Consider the following 19,209-nt stretch of genomic DNA (forward strand, 5'->3'; position numbering starts at 1 on the left):
AAAATCGTGTAAAATTCGAATTAAACATGCAACAGCAGTGGGGAAGGGGAATTGATCATCAAACAAGACAAGTAAGGGCAAACAAAGGCAACTTAAGTCGAAAAATTCGACTAAACCAAAATTTCGAACCCTAATTCCAATTTTTCCTCATAAATTTCAAAATAAACGAAATTAAAATGCATAGAGGATGAAGGAATCACTTACTTGATGATAGAAATCCTACAAAAGCAATTAATCTTCAAACAAACAAGCAAAAGAGGCGATTTTTTGATCTCAAAACCGCAAACCCTAACCCGTTTTAAAAACCGTGTAAACGAGTACAATCAAGGGGGAAATTAAGGGGTTTTGAAAGATTAATTAGCAAGCAATAGATTGTAGGAGGCGGATTTGGTGATTGAGCAAGAAAAAATGGGGATTTGGGGAGCTTTGAATCGCAATAGGGAAGGTGTAAGACGAAAATTAGGGAAAAAAATGAACTTAGACAACAAAACATAAGGGTTTAAGGAAAACTCCCTGCGTCCTGTGCATTTTCACTCGATCAAGTGGTTTTAAACCACTCGATCGAGGACTTTGATGATCCAGTTGCTCGATTGAGTAGAATTCTACTCGATCGAGAAGTCCCACTTATTGCTTTACTCGATCGACAAAAGGAAACACTCGATCGACCATTTTTTCACTCGATCGAGTACAAAAAGTACTCGATCGAGCTCTTTTCCCGCGTAAGCTCTTGAATTTCGTCAATTCTTCCCTTGGAATGCGTAAAACTTCCCCAAACCTGCATAAAAACACGTGCAAAAATATCCCAACATACCAAATACGCATATAAACAGTCTATAGTCTTAAATCTACGCTAAAAACAGTCTATAAACTAATTGTCCTACTAAAAGCAATAAAACAAATTCAACGGAAAATTCAAAAATTATCTGTTACAAAGTGTTACACGGGGCATTTCCCCGTTTAATTCCCAATGCAATTCAGTAGCCCCTTGAAGGGCTCCTGAATGGAGGACGTCATCTCAGCAACGTTGATTGTCCTCTTTAGCTTCCATGAGCATGAATTATCATTTGAAACGGTAGGAGGGGAGTAGTTCACATCCACACAGGCACGAACTTTCCTCATCCTTGCTCCTCTATCACCGTCTTTAGCATCCTTACTTCCAATTTGATTGACAATGATTTGCACAACATCCTTTGTGACTCCTTCATTGCTTTCATCCGTACCTGCAGCAAGGAAAACATACGAACTTTCCTCCTTTTTGCTCTCAGTCTGAGGCGGAGGGGTAACAATTGCAGCACAATACTCCAAATTCTCAACTGGAGTGTCAATAATAGGGTCAATAGAAGAGAGAGCATTGCAAGGCTGAGCTTGCATGGGAGCCCTCCGGGACTTAGACTGATGAAAAATCAGCTCCTCATCCCCTACCTGAAAGGTCAAAGTCTTCCCCCCGACGTCTATAACCGCACGGGCAGTAGACAAAAATGGTCTCCCTAAAATAATAGGGGTGTGTGCATCTTCGGGGATGTCTAAGACAACGAAATCAACGGGAATGAAGAACCTCCCAATCCTCACAGGTACGTCTTCTACTATACCTAGTGGCCGTGATATACTACGGTCGGCCATCTGGACTGTCATGTTAGTGCAACTCAGCTTTGTCAAACCAAGTCTCTTAGCAAGAGACAGCGGTAAGACACTCACGCTAGCGCCTAATCGCATAGCGCATTATCAATCAAATAGTTACCGATATGACACGGAATTGAAAAACTACCCGGGTCTGACTGCTTAGGAGGTAACTTGTTTTGAAATAGGGCCGACCCCACCTCAGTCAAAACTACGGTCTCACTATCACTAATACTCCTCTTACGCGATAAAATTTCTTTCATAAACTTAAGATAAGAGGGTACCTTTGTCAGCAACTCAGTGAACGGCACAGTGACTTCCAGGCTTTTCAGAAGTTCGACAAATTTGTCGAATTGTTGATTGGCCTTTGTATTCTGCAGACGCCTTGGGAAGGGAACCGTGATAGGTATCTCAAGTCCCTTGTTTCTCTCTTCCAATGTGTCTTCCGGAGCAAGTTCTGTATCCTTTGGACGCTTCTTACCTCTCGAACGAGGTCTTTCCGGTGATTTATCGCTTAAACGAGCACTAGAAGGCTCTCGAATAAGCTTCCCGTCATCAAGACTACTCGATCGACCAATATACCCATTCGATCGAGTAGAATCTTCAATAATATCACTCGATCGAGTGAAATTTTCACTCGATCGAGCAACTCCATTTTGCTCTTCACTCGATCGAGTAGATAAACTACTCGATCGACCAGTACCATTTCCTTGATCACTCGATCGAGTGGAAAAATCACTCGGTCGAGCACTTTCATCCCCAAATCTGCTCGATCGACCACCTGAAACCAGTCGATCGAGCACTTGCTTTGCCGTGAGCTCACTTTCTTCGACAGAACATTGTTCATCATCAGTTACAGCTCTCCTCGGGTCTGATTTTTATATTTCTGGTCCCTCATAAGAACGATCGCTTCTCAGATTTATCAAGTTTACCGTCTCGTGTGGATTCTTCTCATTTTGAGTCGGTAATTGACCCTGCTTTCTTGAGGATTGATTCATGGCTAGTTGGGCAACTTGAGTTTCAAGTGCCTTTATGGACGCATCTTTCTGTTGATCACTCAGCTGAAAATGCTTTGTAAAAGCTTGTAACATAGACTTAAGCTCACCAATTTCACTCACCCCACCGGAAGATGATGCACCATGGTTAGGAGGAGTAAAGGAAGGAGGCTTTTTAAAGCCTTATTGATTCTTATGTGGAGGAACATAAGGCTGCTGCTGGTGCGGAGGAGGAGTAGGATTAAGCACATTTTGACTAGTCCACCTCAAATTGGGATGGACTGCCCCTTGATTATTGTAATAGGAACCTCCTCCTTGCCTATATTGCTGAAAGGCAAGGACTTGTTCCTTCTCCACAAGATAGCCTACAGCAGTGTGGCCATCATTACTCCCACATCTCTCACAAGAAACGGTCTCTCCTCTAGTAAGAACATGGACCGTCTGAGGCTCCCCAGCAGCTTGTAACTCCAACTTGTCAAATCTAGCATTCATGGTCTCCAGCTGAGCCAAAACCTGCTTATCAACTGCATGAACTGTTCTAATCCCATCCCTCGGGTTACCATACTCAGCACTGTGATTAGCCATCTCTTCAATTAGAGACCACCCCTTGTCATCATCGGTGTTCTCCTGAAATCTCCCACTAGATGCCGCATCAAGTATGGCTCTTTGGTCGTCATACAACCCATTGTAGAACTGATTAGCTAGAAACCATGGGTCAAAACCATGGTGAGGAATAGACCTTACCAACTTCTTGAATCGCGACCATGCTTCATAGAAGCTTTCATCGGGAGCATGTCTGAAACTAGTAATCTTGGCCCTCAGCAGATTGGTGCGCTGTGGAGGGAAATATCTCTTGTAAAAGGCAAGAGCAAGAGACTCCCAATCTGTAACCCCAGCAGAGTGCGGTCAAGTCGATCACCACTCTCACTGGTGAATCGGCTAAAGAGAAAGGAAATAGAACCTCCTTAATCTTGTCTTGAGTTACCCCCTTAGTGGCGGGGATAGTAGAACAGTAATCAATAAAGGTCTCCATATGCTTCCTCGGATCTTCACCTGCCACACCTCTATAAATATTTCTCTCCACCAGATTGATATAAGAAGGACGGATGTCGAATGTATTCCCATCCTCAGTCTGGAGATTGAAACCTTTCGGAATAGAGGATGCTTTAGGCACTGAATGACTGGAAAGCTTAGGCATCTTTTATGTAGGAATCAGACTGTCTTCGAAAAGAGAGTGATGTAGCTCTGGCTCGAAAGTACTCAAGTCTTCCTTTCGTGATTTCCTTTGCAGACGGAGTCTATGCCTGAATAGTCTCTCTGGCTCTGAATCAGCTGAAACTAATTCAAACCTGTCTGACCTGGGCATAAACAACACTGAAAGAAAATAATAAGAACGGCCTCAAGGAATAGAAATTCCCTGAGACGGATAAAATAAACGGAACGAGAACAAATAAGGCAATTGCCTCACCGGCAACGGCGCCAAATTTTGACACGTCTGTCGTATACCTGTCAAAAATAAACTAACTAAACTAACTATATAGCTAGGGAAGTCAGGTCGATCTCCACAGGGAGGCAAGATATCTGTAGTGGTCGGTCTATTTGGTCACAAATGGGGGGGGGGGGGGGGGGGGGGCTATTTGAATTGTTATCTAAACTACGAGTTTTTAAGGAAAGAGAAATAAAGGGCAAGAGTAGTAAGGGCAGAGAAATGAGATTAAACTATCAGATAGAGAGGGACATGTCAGGATTTCGATTCACTACGGTAGTCCAGTGACTCAGATGTAAATGACTCAAGTGAATTAATGTAAGACGGATGTTAAAAGGTCCTTTCGGTCCACTTTCTATCCTAAAATACCGCTAACTTAATTTTCATTCTCGTCAGGGTAGTCTACTGTTCATAGCAGGCCTATTTAGTCCAATCTTTCGATCTAGGATTAATTTTAGCCAAATTAAAGGTTAACTCAGAAGTGTGCACTCAACTAAGTCGAATAAATACAATTAAATTGCTATGGTGACAGAGCCTTGTAATTAATTCATCTAATTCATTCACTACATCGTCACTTTCCTACCGCAGATCCCCTAATCCCAACATGAAGGGGTTTAGCTACTCATGTCGCTAATTAAACTAACAGCAGATAATTTTCCAGCAGTAAACATAATGAAATAATAAGTAAATTGCATAAAAGAGAAATTAGGGCAAAGGAATTAAATGGAGTAAACAAGAAATTAAAGGAAAAAATGATTAATTATTAACAAGGAAAGAGAAAGGAATTACTATCCAAGCGAATCCGGCGTAAAGAACACAAAATCCGAGTGAAATAATCCCAAGAACAAAGTTACAATGAAGGGAAATAAGCAACGCAGTAAAGTTTACAGTAGAAAGTTTTAGATAATAGAAAGATAGATCCTAATGACCTATTAAAGCGTGCTTAAATAGCAAAGTAAATAAGTATAGCGAAATAAACATAACACGGGCTGTTTAGAAGCCATTGAGCGAGTGGATTAAAACCACTCGATCGAGCAAAACCTCATCAGCAACTACTCGATCGAGTAACCTGTCTTTCTGCAAGCTAAGGATCGAGTGGAAAACCACTCGATCGACCACCCTGGGACGTAAAAACCACTCGATCGAGTGGTAGAACTGCTCGATCGAGTACTTTGTCTTCATTTCAGCTCAAGTCCGCGCCTAAATGCCTCGTAATCCGTGCCATGACGCTTCCAAACGTAGTATCTCACTCTGGAAGAATCCCGTCTCCTCTAAATGCATGCAAAAAGGACGAAAAAGGGTACGATTCCACTACTTTCGCGTTCATTTCTACAAAATGGACAAAACGAACCAAAGTAGCTAATTCGGGGCAAAATACTATAAAAACAGTATAAAAATGCATAGAAATACGTGCTGAAATAGGCTAAAAAAACTATATAAAAAGCACGTATCAGGTGTAAAGCGAGGATACGACTATATATGAAGAATGGTCTTTTATTAATTGACCGGTTCCACGAGGGTCACAATCACGAGCTTATCTCACTTAAGGACAGAGAGTTCCAGAAATTGTCGCGTTACATAACAGATTATCACAAGATGATAATCGTTTCGAACTCAAGGGTTTGTAATATATAATCACTCTCTATACTAAATAAATAATTCCATTCATGTTATATTTATATGACGTATCTGTTAATGATTGATTGGCAGCTGAAGATAGGAGCAACAAAGACATACAGAATCTGCAAAGAACAAGTGAATGGATTCGAGAACATTGGAGCAAGCTTAAATGATTTTAAGAACTTCCATAGGGATGTTAAATGATTCATTCACGAACGGGATGGTCAGTTGTTTGTTGACCATTTCAAGGAAATGTCTGAAACAAGAATAGGTTTCTACTTTGACTATGACCTTGACGATGATGGCAGCCTACGTAGGGCCATATGAGCGGACGGTACTGCCCGAGATAATAACAAAATTTTTGGTGATGCGGTGTCATTTGACCCAACTTACTCCACCAATAAGTATTCTATGGTATTCACACCATTCACAGGTGTTGACCACCATAAACGATCTGTGACGTTCTGTGGGGCTCTAATTGCAAGAGAAGATTATGAGTCATTTAATTGGGTTTTCAGCCGGTTTTTACAAGCAATGGGGGGTAAGGAACCCGAGTACATAATTACAGATCAGGACCCAGGTATTATCAAATATGTCCCTCTTGTTTTCAAGACAGAGCGCCATCGGTTCTGTATGTGGTATATAATGAACAAAATGCCCAGTAAGTTTGGTGTCTCTAGGAGTGATTATAATGACTTCATGTGTAAAATTAATGACATTATATGGGACGATAAGCTTGAAGCAGCAGAATTTGATGGTATCTGGGAGCAAATAGTTGAAGATCATGATGTTGGCGTAAATGATTGGTTTACAGATACGTATGCTATAAGGGGACAGTGGGTCATGGCGCATTGCAAAGACTTGAGGATGGCGTCGATTATGAGGACGACTCAAAGATCACAGAGCGAAAATAGCTTTTTCAAGAGGTTTGAGCATAAGTCAGGAACATTGGTTGAGTTTTGGATGCGTTTTAAGAGCGCTATGGACCAAAAAAGACATACACAGAACCAGCTTGATAACATGGATAAGCACTCGTCCGCAGCGGCGTCAACACATCTGGCATTAGAGATTCATGCTTTCCAGAAATTCATAGAAGAAGCCATCTTCTCAATTGATACATGTAGAACAGGAGGTTTCACTGAGAGAGGCGAGCTAGAGGTAACTACTGTCAAAGATTCATCCAGGAAGAAGAATTTTGAAGTTGCATACAGTCCAGGTAGTTTACACTTCCTATACCTTAACATTTACACTTTTGCAGTTCATAACATTTACACTTTAAAATGATATGACATTTACACTTTACATTATATGACATTTACACTTTCCATGATATTACATTTACACTTTCAATGATATGACATTTACACTTCCTATAACTTAACATTTACACGTTTCCACTTCATGACATTTACACTTTCAATGATATTTACACTTTAAAATGATATGACATTTACACTTTATATTATATGACATTTACACTTTCCATGATATTAAATTTACACTTTCAATGATATGACATTTACACTTCATATAGCATAATATTTACACTTCTTATAACTTAACATTTACACTTTACAGTTCATGACATTTACACTTTACACTTTCCATGATATGACATTTACACTTTTCTTGATATTACATTTACACTTTCAATGATATGACATTTACACTTCCTATAGCATAACATTTACACTTCTTATAACTTAACATTTACATTTTACAGTTCATGATATTTACAATTTACATTATATGACATTTACACTTTCCATGATATTACATTTACACTTCCTATACCTTAACATTTACACTTTTCCACTTCATGACATTTACACTTTCAATGATATTTACAGTTTCAATGATATTACATTTACACTTTCAATGATATGACATTTACACTTTACATCATATGACATTTACACTTTCTATTTTTATCTCATTTAAATTCCTATAACTTAACATTTACACTTCTAATAACTTAACATATACACTTTACAGTTCATGACATTTACACTTCTTATAAGTTTACATTTACACTTCTAATAACTTAACACTTAAACTTTACAATTCATGACATTTACACTTTACATCATATGACATTTACACTTTCCATGATATGTCATTTACAGTTTCTGTTTTTATCTCATTTAAATTTCTATATAATCAGTTACACTATTTTTAACATTCACACTTACATGCTAGCTTTAACTGATGACACAGGTACACATAAAGTAAGCTGCAGTTGTACGATGTCTGAAAGAACCGGAATCCTATGCCGCCATATAATATGGATTTTTTCAGCAAGTGGGATAAATACTATACCAGAAGATTATATTGTAAATAGATGGATGAAAGAGTATCTCCGATTAAGGATTTTCAATAGTAATGGTGAAGGGACAGAAAACATGCAAGTCATCGATGAAAAACAAATTGCAATGTCAATAATGTGGTCAGAAGTTCATGAAGCTGTAAGGCTCCGTCGAGACAAAGGAGTAGCTGATGTTGACGGCTTTTCCGCTGTAATTAGGGCATTTAAAGAGTCGCTGTCACCATTAGGGGAAGTGTTGAATAAAAATCAACAAATGGAGAAATTTTTGAATTGTACGGCATGTGAGGTAGTGACGATATTGCCACCAAAGAATTCAAAAAACAACGGTACCGGAAAAAGATTGTTGTCAGCCAAAACAAAAGCAATGGTGTTAGCTATAAAACCCAAACGTAAGTGTAAGAATTGTAAGAGAATGACAAATCACGACAAGAGGAACTGCCCTAACCCCTTCTCAGCACACACGCCATTATGCGAAGGGTCGTCTGAACCAGAAGAGGATGAAGGAGAGGAGGAGGAAGAGCTGGAATCAGAACAAGAATAGACGTCAGAGCAGTGATAAATGTTGCTCTATATATTTTGAGTGTGTAACTTTAAACTTTGATGTGCTATAACTGGTGCGAGCGATTAGGAATTGGTCTCATGGCAGCGTAACTTTGAACTGCAGTTGGTGTAACTTTTAGTAACACCAACGTTAGAGTTACACTGTCATAAGACCAAAATCTCTATGTTTTATTAGATAGCCAAACATTGTGTTACTTGAACTTATTTTGGATTACTTATGTTATTTCAAGTAACAGTTACACTTATTTTCAAGTAACTTGTGTTAACATTTACACTTCCCATGTCACCACATTTACACTTTACCTTTCATTCACATTTACCTTCCATCTGAAAGAAACTGAAATTCAATTTCAGTGTGTTTACATTCACACTTTCAGTATGATAACGTTTACACTTTCAATAATAGTTTCATCTGAATGAAACTATTCTTCAATTTCAGTGTTAACATTTACACTTTAAGTGTGTTAACAGTTACACTTGCAATTTAGTCACATTTACACTTTGAAAAAACTATGATTATAACTGCCAAAAAATATACCATTACACACATTAATGTAAACATTGCCAACCAAAATACAAATAGTCAATATTCTTTTCTAACTTCAACATTGCCAAACAAAATACATTTCCATCAAAAATATGTCCACAAATTGTTTACTTTTTCGATAACACAGCCTTAATTTTGCGCTTCTTTTGTAACTTGCCCCATAAATCTTCTTTTCCAGCGATAAACCCATTCAACTTTGCTTCAAAAATGTCTATGTTGACATTTATGTCAGCTAGTACAAGGGTCGCCACCAACTCGACTACCAAGTACCGTCGATTCCTCTTCCTCTCCAAGTCTGGATGCTCAAAAGGTTGACCCTCGTACATCAGCATATACATCATACAGAAAATCCCTGATTCTGTTATGTTAGGAAGGGGTGTTTGGCGCCTGAATGGGATTTGCCGATGGTCAAAGCTAGTAATCTCGTACCCCCTGTCCGTTCTGACATCCAAATAATCGCTAACAGCTGATGCCTGCCATTAAAGCACTAACAATTAAATAAACCATATATTGTTCATCTCTTCGAAAATGATTTATTGGCATCACACTTACTTCTTGGCGAGTAACATTGCACATTTCAGACTGCTCCCAGTTGGCATGATGTTGGTAGTCAAGGAGATCAACAGTTTGCGCTCCAAAATTTATACATACGCATGCAAAGTGCCCACCAATGTTGACAGGTATGAAGATAAACTCGGCATTCAGGTTGAAAGTTCTATCACAGTACTGGATGAAGGTATCCCAAATTAGATACAACCGATCAGTGATGGCATTAGACTGTGAGCCTGCTTCACGTATATCCAAAAGCTGTATGATACATTCCTGTTCAGAGAAGTGAGTGAGCCTACATAATAATAGTAAAAATAATGTATGGCTTTTAGGCTTGGGGGGGGTACCATATGACGTATCCCAAAGAAGGCCATCCTAGGAAGTAAGTATTCAGCGGACTCCAAATGGCTCAGCAAAACAGCCCAGGACTCAATGACAACAGGCGACATTACAACTTCAGGAAGCATGGACATGATGTCGGAACAGCGTAGCGCAGCATGCCTACTGTACCAAGATATTGATTCGCTGCAATGAAACACACGTATAGTAGTAAGAAATTGAGAATTAGTTTCAAATTAAATATCGTAACTAATTGACCCTGTTATATGAGTCTGAGAGATACTAACGAATTTTTAAAGTTGTAGTCGTATAACAAGCAATAGTCCACCGCATGCTTTCGACGTGATCGAACACCCCTGACCAAAGTTTGATTGTTCCGTAAGAAAGTCGAAATAACAAGAGTCTCCGTACCAGCAGCCCCACAGTAAATTGAGCATCCCAAGCCATCCCCCCCGCCCCGGGGACGGCTCCTTACGGCTGACAAAGGTTGGCTACCTGAAGACTGCACTGACGCTTGAATAACGACGGGGCTGCTTTCCGCCGGTATGGCTACAGGTTTGACCATAGGGCTTCCTTCTACGCGTTTAGGGGGTGGGTCTGCAGTACGGGGTCGTTTACTGTACGTAATCTCTTCCTCATCGTCCAGACTCCGCTTCTGTGCAGCATTGGAGACCGAATTCAGACCTTGACCATACTTTTCCCTGAATTGGGTTATCCTTGCGCGAACGCTTTCCCTCACTTTGTTATGGTTACTCAGGATAAGGATTGACACCACTTCAGCCCGGATGAGGTTGATAACGTCCATCTCACCTAAGGCGCAGTCAAAAAGCTTCTCATTGAAAAGCAGCATGTGTATCATCATGTACACCCCGCAATCATACACAGAATACCCCCTATCTTGCCATTTAAATTCGACATTGACAAATTTAAACCCGGCGACCTTTGAACCTCTGACAATCCCTTTAGACTCCAGATACTCGCCCATTAAATCACACTGTAAAAGGTATTTCAAAAAAATAGTCAATTTAAAAACAGTGTTTACAATTCCAGAATACATATACACAAAAGAACAAATTAAGGTATGCTATTTATAATTATTACCGCAATACGCGAAATTCCAAAATATGGAAGCTTCTCAAAATCATCGTCGTAGCGACGATTGTCCAAATACTCTATCTGCTCAGATACGAAGTTTATGCATGCACTTTGTAATGATCATTATTGCCGGATAAGAGGGATGAAGACACTGGCGGATGTGACAACAAAGACATAACAGTTACACTCAGTAAAATTTCACATTTACACTTTCAATAATTCGTCACATTTACACTCCCTATGTCATGACATTTACACTTTCCATATCTTCACATTTACACTTTATATGTAAAGACATTTACACTTCCTATATAGTCACCTTTACACTCCCTATGTCATCACATTTACACTTTCTATATAATCACATTTACACTATACATCATGACATTTACACTTCACTATGTCTCACATTTACACTTCATATGTCATGACATTTACACTTTCTTCTTAATCACATCTACACTTTATATGTCATGACATTTATACTTCACAATATCTCACATTTACACTTCGTATTTACACTTATCCCTATCAGAATCAAGTTCAAAAGGGAGACACATTTACACTCTCTATGTCATGACATTTACACTTTTTATATAATCACATATACACTTTCTGTGTGATGACATTTGCACTTTCCATATAATCACATTACACTTTCTATATAATCACATTTACACTATACATCATGACATTTACAGTTCACTATGTCTCACGTTTACACTTCATATGTCATGACATTTACACTTTATTCTAAATCACATCCAAACTTTAAATGTCATGACATTTACACTTTCTATATAATCACATATACACTTTCTGTGTGATGACATTTATACTTTCTGTGTGATTACATTAACACTTCACAATAGGTCACATTTACACTTACCATAGCAGATCCAAGTTGAAATGGAGACAAACAGGATTGAATCCAAGCATCCCACCCAGCCCAGATTTCGTCCTTTTTCTCAAGAACAATTCCTTTCTTCTTGGCTTTCCAAATATCCGCGTAAAGACCTTGTGTTCAAACGAAGGGGCGCTATTAAATTTAGACACTTACGTTACAATTAAATTGAAACTATACAAATTGCATTGAGTGAGGATAGGACAAATACGGTGTGACTAAGCCCGAAGAAACAACGAGAGGATGCAACTGGTGCAGTTTGGCCATACATCATCTTATTGATTAGTAGGCACCAACAATCGATTACAGAAGACATAACTTCTTGTTCAGGTTCAAGGGTTAACATGTCTTCCCGTGACACGAATAAAAAGTCTGAAAATACTGCCAATTCTTCCCTACAAAAAAAAGAAAAAATTATATAAGACGAACATGATTACGACAACTTATAAGTATTAATATGTTTGACATAAAAATTAATCGACTCACCCTTTCAACCAAGCTTCTGATTTGTTAAATACGTAGTCCAGGACGTATTTCCTTTCCTTAAAAACATTCCTAAATAGTTTCTTATTCAGCTGCAGGTCTACAGTAACAAAGCCCTACTCAGGCATGGGTTCCCCACAATCCATGGTACAAGTCAGATTCTCAGGGACAAGCGGGTTGTGCAGAAGGGCGTTCACCTTACTCTTTGACCATGCCACTACCACTCTCTGACCCTTCTTGAGATGCATCTTCACGGTCTGTGGTCGAAACAACGCCCGGCTCAACATCCGGTACTTTCGTACCACTAAATTGGGGTCGGTCAACGGGCTGTTCCGCTCCCGGTGCATCAATTACATCCACAGCCTCGCCAGGCACTAGTCCCACCACCAGTGATTCGGGCCCATGGTAGGGCCCCTGATCTTGAGGCGACTCCATATCCATTCCCTGCACAGCCTCGTCCTGGTCTCTCGGTGCACCGCTAACATCCACAGCCTCGCAAGGCACTAGTCTAACCACCAGTGATTCGGGCCCACGGCAGGGCCCCTGATCTTGAGGCGGCTCCATATCCATGCCCTGCACAGCCTCGTCCTGGTCTCTCGGTGCACCACCCTGTGCCACTTCACCGTCACCGCTATCTGACAACCTTCGCAGCGCGTTGTCAATATCAGTTGTCGCTATAAATTTCAACTGAAATAAAGATGAACCATCTTCAATTGACGGGACTACCACATCCGCATCCACCTTGTTCGCTACTTTTGAATAAGACACTTCCCCTTCACCAGTAACATGCCCCTGTTCTTGAGCCAGCGCCAAATCTATACCCTGCACAAACTCATCCTAACATCTCTGTACGCAGCCCTCTGCCAATTCACCATCACCAATATCTGTCAAACCTTGCAGCGCGTTCTCAATATCAGCAGTCGAAATAAATTTTAGCTGAACTGAAGATGAACCATCTTCAATTGACTGAACTACCACATCCGCATCCACCTTATTCGTTGCTTCTAAATTACCCTTCTCAACAACATGTTCAGCTTTCTCAGGGGCACCGCTAGTAACAGGCACTTCCCCTCCCAAACTTTCCTGCTCCTCGTTCAATGAGGGCTTCGTGTAAGCTTCTTGAACTTCATCCGGGCTATAAATTCTCTCTAGAACCTGCCGATCCGTTAATTGAGTCAAGTCGCCGGTTAAATATAGCCCGCATTCCTCTTCCTCTCGTCGACAGGCATCGTTAAGTTCAGCGGTGTTGTAGAAATCAGCGGTCTCCATTACCTGTGACATCGCCGCATCACCTACTTTATGACCCAAATCAGAATCTTCTGCAAGTGATACAGCCTCTACAGTAGGCGTAAACTCGAACTTTGGAACCTTGGTCTTTTTTTTCTTGCTTGCCTTTGTTTTTTTCTTGGCCCCCTTCCCAACATCTGACAATGAGGGAGCGTTATCATTAGATTTCTTCATTTGGGAAGCTAAATTTCCAACTTCTTCAACATATTCCTTCACCTTTGCACCTTCGAAAAAAGCTTACGTCGCTTGTGACGGAATAAGACCAGTTGAAGAAGTAGCACCTGTTGTTAAATTCTTAATCATTGCAGCTGCATCCGCATACCAGGAATAGAAGGCCACAGTGTTCCTTTGAATCTTCAAGTACAGCTCGTGTACACCCTACAGTTGGTAAGAAAAAAAGATTTAAGAGTCCAGATACACAAAATATACCTGCTCTATATATATATATATATATTAAAAAAAATAGGTCATTAATTTAACATTCATAACATAATACTTACATCTACAGCCCTAGCTTTCAACTCATCGTCATCTTCAACACCGGGGGGGGGGGGGGGAGTTCAATCGAATAAACTTCTTATCGGGTGTTGTACCCGACGTTGAAATCAGAAGAGGCGTAGGGCTTGCCAATGGCGCCTTGGGCGCGCCAGCTATGGCCAACATCGTATTACCAGTGTCCTTCTCATCAGGGGTCTTGTTTTGACATCGGGGGTACTTCACCTTGGACAAAGTTAGTCGACCCAATGGAACCACGTCCAGCTCATCCTTTAACCTCTTCGATAAAGTCTTCAGATCCCAATGCTGAATAAGTGGAAGGCCATCTCGGCAACTCCTACCACGGTCATCATACCGCTAAAAATAAGTAATCATAAGGAAAGGGATACAACCAAGCATATGTGACTGCACGCTGCGAGCCTAGATAAACATTCTAATACATACGAGCACCAGTCATACTCCGGTATCTCACTCGCATCTTCAACCACTTTCAAAAGTTTCATTTCAATGTCGTTGTTCAATGTCGGCGCAAGGAATGATGAAATGCTAAGCAGCACAAACAGGCGGTAGAATTCATCCCCTCCATCTTTGAATTGCTCTGACTCAATATAATTAAAGACGTCTCCTAAAGGAATAGAATCAGAATTTGATTTCACTTTGAACTTTTTGCACCACAGTTGTTTTATGCGCACATATTTTTCATCTTTAGCACCAGGCATATGTCCAGTAGGTACTATTTCCATCTCTCTCTCACCAACAGGTAACATGAAACAGTCATAGACATCATACTTAGTAACCATAAACTCCTTCAACTCCTACGCCCTGAAAACATAAGAACCATTCCTGAAAGCATCGAGAAATTCAGGAACATATGAAAGCGGGAAAGTTCTGAGTTTAAGATGAAGCAGCCCCCCCAAATCAAATCCTGTGTACAGCGGCTCGTTGAGCAATGTTAAGCTTACTAATAAGCTTGTGAAGCCTGTTGGGGCGACACTTAACGGAAACAGTAGGGGTAACTTGTGGTTGTTCTTCGTTTTCAGGTAGTTCTCCATCAGATACCATCTGAATCAGGAAAAAAAAGTACATAAGAAATGCACAATATCAGTCACCCTATAACAGTCTACACATTTACATTTACACTTACTCTATCCTCACATTTAAACTTCCAGTATCTTCACATTTACACATCCAATTTAGTCAAATTTACACTTTATTTGTTCACATTTACACTTCTCCTATCCTCACATTTACACTTCCAGTATCTTCACATTTACACTTCCAATTTAGTCAGATTTACCCTCTATTTGTTCATATTTACAATTCTCCTACCCTCACATTTACACTTCCAGTATCTCCACATTTACACTTCCAATTTAGTCAGATTTACACTTTATTTATTCACATTTACACTTCTCCTATATTCACATTTACACTTTCTATTTGTTCACATTTACACTTTTTTTTGGTTCACATTTACACTTGGGCTGTCCTCACATTCACAGTCCCAATTACATCACATTTACAATCCCTAAAAACAGGCTCGATTGAAACCCTAACAAATACATTCACACTACCCATCAGTTCAGATTTACACTATCAATTTAATTAGCAATTCAAAGACTATCATATTTACACTACCCACTTAGAATTAAATTCAAACATGCTAATGAATCAAAATGTTTATGGATAATCAAATATAATAAAAATCACATAAATTTAAGCATGCAATAAAATCATAAACTCATAAATAACAAAATACAAAAATGAAATAACCCCAATATAACAATTACGACTCAAGGATAATTTACAAATTTAAAAAGTTACAACAAAGAAAAGAATAAAGGATGATCAATGAATTACCTTCAAGTGAGGTAAAGAAACAAAGATAGGAACTACGAGCGGTTGAATGGGATAAAATATAGAGAAGAAAATGGATTTGTTGTATTTGGTAAGGAAGAGGGAATGTAGAAAAGAAAATGGAAGAAATGTGAGATGAAAGACAGGAATTAGTAAGGACGGTTTTTTGAAATTATTAGAGGAGTTGTATGAGAGAGTGGAGGGAAGTTGAATAACGTGTGTATGACTGATGGAGGAACAAACATGCAGAAGTTGAACAGTAAGTCTATCACCCTAAGGGGAGAGGTAAATACTCTACATATTATTATAATGTTAAAAGTTGCTTTTTGGTGTAATCTTAGTCATTCATCCTCACAATCTAAGGGCTCTAAATGGGACTTATGGACTCAATGACTTAAGGTGGACTCATTAGATCTCATTTATATATATGTGTATATATATATATATATGTATATATATATATATATAGTGTAAAGTTCTCATAAGTCCTTAATATCTTTTGAGTCCCTAAGTCCTTATTACGGCCCTTGGATTAGGAAAATGGAGAGTGGAGATTTTCCTACTTTAATCCCAATATAGGCGTGAAAAAAAAAAAGGAAATAGGTTGAGGAGGAGAGAGGGTGTGTATGTCAGTACTATTGCCTATTACCCACTGTGCACACACAAACACATGCATAATCATCCAACAACCTTCCTCAACACAATTCTAAGGAAACTCCACCAAAACACAATTTGAAAAAACTCATCTTCCTGGCGATAATTTTGGCGATAATTTAGAGCAAAACCTACATTCTTCATTTATCATCTTCCTTTATCATCTTCCTTTATTATCCTCCATTCTCACAAACAAACAACAAGACCACCGTCCAACGTCAAAAATGACGGATTTGCAAATGATTCCATTTGGCCATGGTAATTTTTGGATTGTTTATTTATTTTCTTCATTCAAAGTTAGGTTATATATATTTTTTTTATCAAAACATTAGCTTAAATATGAACAGTTGCTTAAATATGAGAAGGAAGTGTATTTTAGGTTATTTTTGAAGCTTGTTTTTTATTATTTGAAATCTGTAAATCCACTCTTTCAACATGAGCTCCAGCATTATAGAGTTCAACATCAACTCTGTGAATAAGAAGTTAAACTTTAAATGTAGTATCTGGTAGAGTTCAACATCATATTTCAGTTTCTTATTTGTAAGAGTGAATGTAGTATCTGCAACGTGACAGTAAAAAGACGAATAAAGTGTAACTGTAACATTCAAAAGTGTAATTCTGACGGATGAAAGAGTAATTTCAGGATTAACAAAACTGTAATTATAATGGTCGTAAATGTAATTTTAACTACAAATGGTGTGATTTTAAGCAACAAAAGTATTATTGTAATTATTATGGTAGATAAGTATAATTGTAATTGTAGTCGTACAAAGTGTTATTTTAACAGCTAAAATTGTTATTATAACAGACAAAAGTTATAAATTTATAAACAATAATTCTAATAGGAAAACGTATAATTGTAACAGAGAAACGTGTAATTTTGACTAGTAAAAGTGTTATTGTAACAGACAAAATCTGTAAGTTTTTAAACTGTAATTCTAATAGTAACAAGTATAATTGTAACAGACAAAAGTGTAATTTTAACAACCAAAAGGGTTATTGTAACAGAAAAGCTGTAAGTTTTTAAACTGTAATTGTAATAGTAAAAAGTATAATTCTAACAGACAAAAGTGTAGTGATAACAACAAAAAGTGTAATTTTAAGGAAGATATAATTTTAACAAATATATGGGTTACTTTAAATTGTTATGAAAATAATTGATAATAATGACACTATTGACAGATAATATTGAGCACAATGGAAAACGAAAGCCGAACGAGGAAGAATTTTGCAGGGACGTTGAAGCTAAGTTCACCCCTTATGTTGGTCAGGAATTTCTGGAAATAGAGGAAGCAATGACATTTTATAGAATTTATGTTGTTGCTTGTGGTTTTGATGTGCGTAAGTACACGACTAAGAGATGGCGTGGCGGGGAAATAAAATCTAAACTGTTGGTTTGCAACCGGGAGGGGTTCAAACATAAGGGACAACTGGAGTGTAGTGGCCGCCAGGACTCAGGTAGGAGACACAAAGTCAGGCGCGTTGGCTGCAAACCGAGAATTAGGCTATTCATGAGGAATGGGGAATTAAGAATTGACAGATTGCACAGTGGCCACAACCATGAACTCGTATCAGCCAGAGATAGAGAGTTTCAAAAGTTGGCATGCAACATAACAGACTATCCCAAAATGATAATCCTTTATAATTCAAGGGTGAGTATTCCAGGTTTTCTGAAGTTAGCCTTCGCCTTCTTGAACTTACAGTTTTGTTGGTTAGAATTACACTTTGTTTGAGTCATTGGAATTCTACATTTGTCTGTTAAAATTACACTTTTGTATGTTACAATTATACATATATCCGTCAAAATTACAATTTATTTTGTCAAAATTACAGTTTTGTTGATTAAAATTACACTTTTCTTGATTAAAATTACACTTGTTTATGTTATAATTTCACTTTATTTTGTTAGAATTACACTTTTGTCTGCTAAAATTACACTTTTTGCTACTACAATTACACTTTTTCTTGTTAAAACAACACTTTTGTTTTTTGAGTTTATACTTTTGTATTTGTTTTAATTACGTTTTTGTTGATTAAAATACATACATCTAAAAGATTTTCAATAATCAACAGCTGAAGATAGGAGCAACGAAGACTTACAAAATTTTGAAGGAACATGTTAATGGGTTTGAAAACATCGGAGCTAGTTTGAATGATTTTAAGAACTTTCACAGAGATGTGAAAGGCTACATTCATGAACGGGACGGTCAGATGTTTGTGGACCACTTTAAGGAATTGGTTGTTAATAGGCCAGGGTTCTTCTTTGACTATGATGTTGATTCTGACGGTAGCCTTAGTAAAGCTATATGGGCCGACGGAATCGCTAGAAGGAACTACTCAGTTTTTGGGGATGCAGTGTCGTTCGATCCGACGTATTCCACCAATAAGTATGAC

At 38.5% G+C, this 19,209-nt stretch overlaps 1 protein-coding gene and 1 non-coding gene across 2 annotated transcripts; both read left to right on the forward strand.

Moving 5' to 3' along the window:
• The first annotated feature begins 3,330 nt into the window (after nucleotides 1-3,330).
• On the forward strand, nucleotides 3,331-3,437 carry LOC141654589 (small nucleolar RNA R71). Its single transcript, XR_012548145.1, has one exon. It is a non-coding gene; the product is annotated as a small nucleolar RNA R71 (small nucleolar RNA).
• Nucleotides 3,438-6,129: 2,692 nt separating this feature from the next.
• Nucleotides 6,130-8,585, forward strand: LOC141651282 (protein FAR-RED IMPAIRED RESPONSE 1-like). Its single transcript, XM_074459000.1, has 2 exons — nucleotides 6,130-6,934; nucleotides 7,918-8,585. The coding sequence occupies exons 1-2, from the start codon at nucleotides 6,130-6,132 to the stop codon at nucleotides 8,583-8,585; spliced, it is 1,473 nt and encodes a 490-aa protein (XP_074315101.1).
• The last annotated feature ends 10,624 nt before the right edge of the window (nucleotides 8,586-19,209 follow it).

This window comes from Silene latifolia, chromosome 4 (genome assembly GCF_048544455.1).
Source record: "Silene latifolia isolate original U9 population chromosome 4, ASM4854445v1, whole genome shotgun sequence".
NCBI lineage: Eukaryota > Viridiplantae > Streptophyta > Magnoliopsida > Caryophyllales > Caryophyllaceae > Silene > Silene latifolia.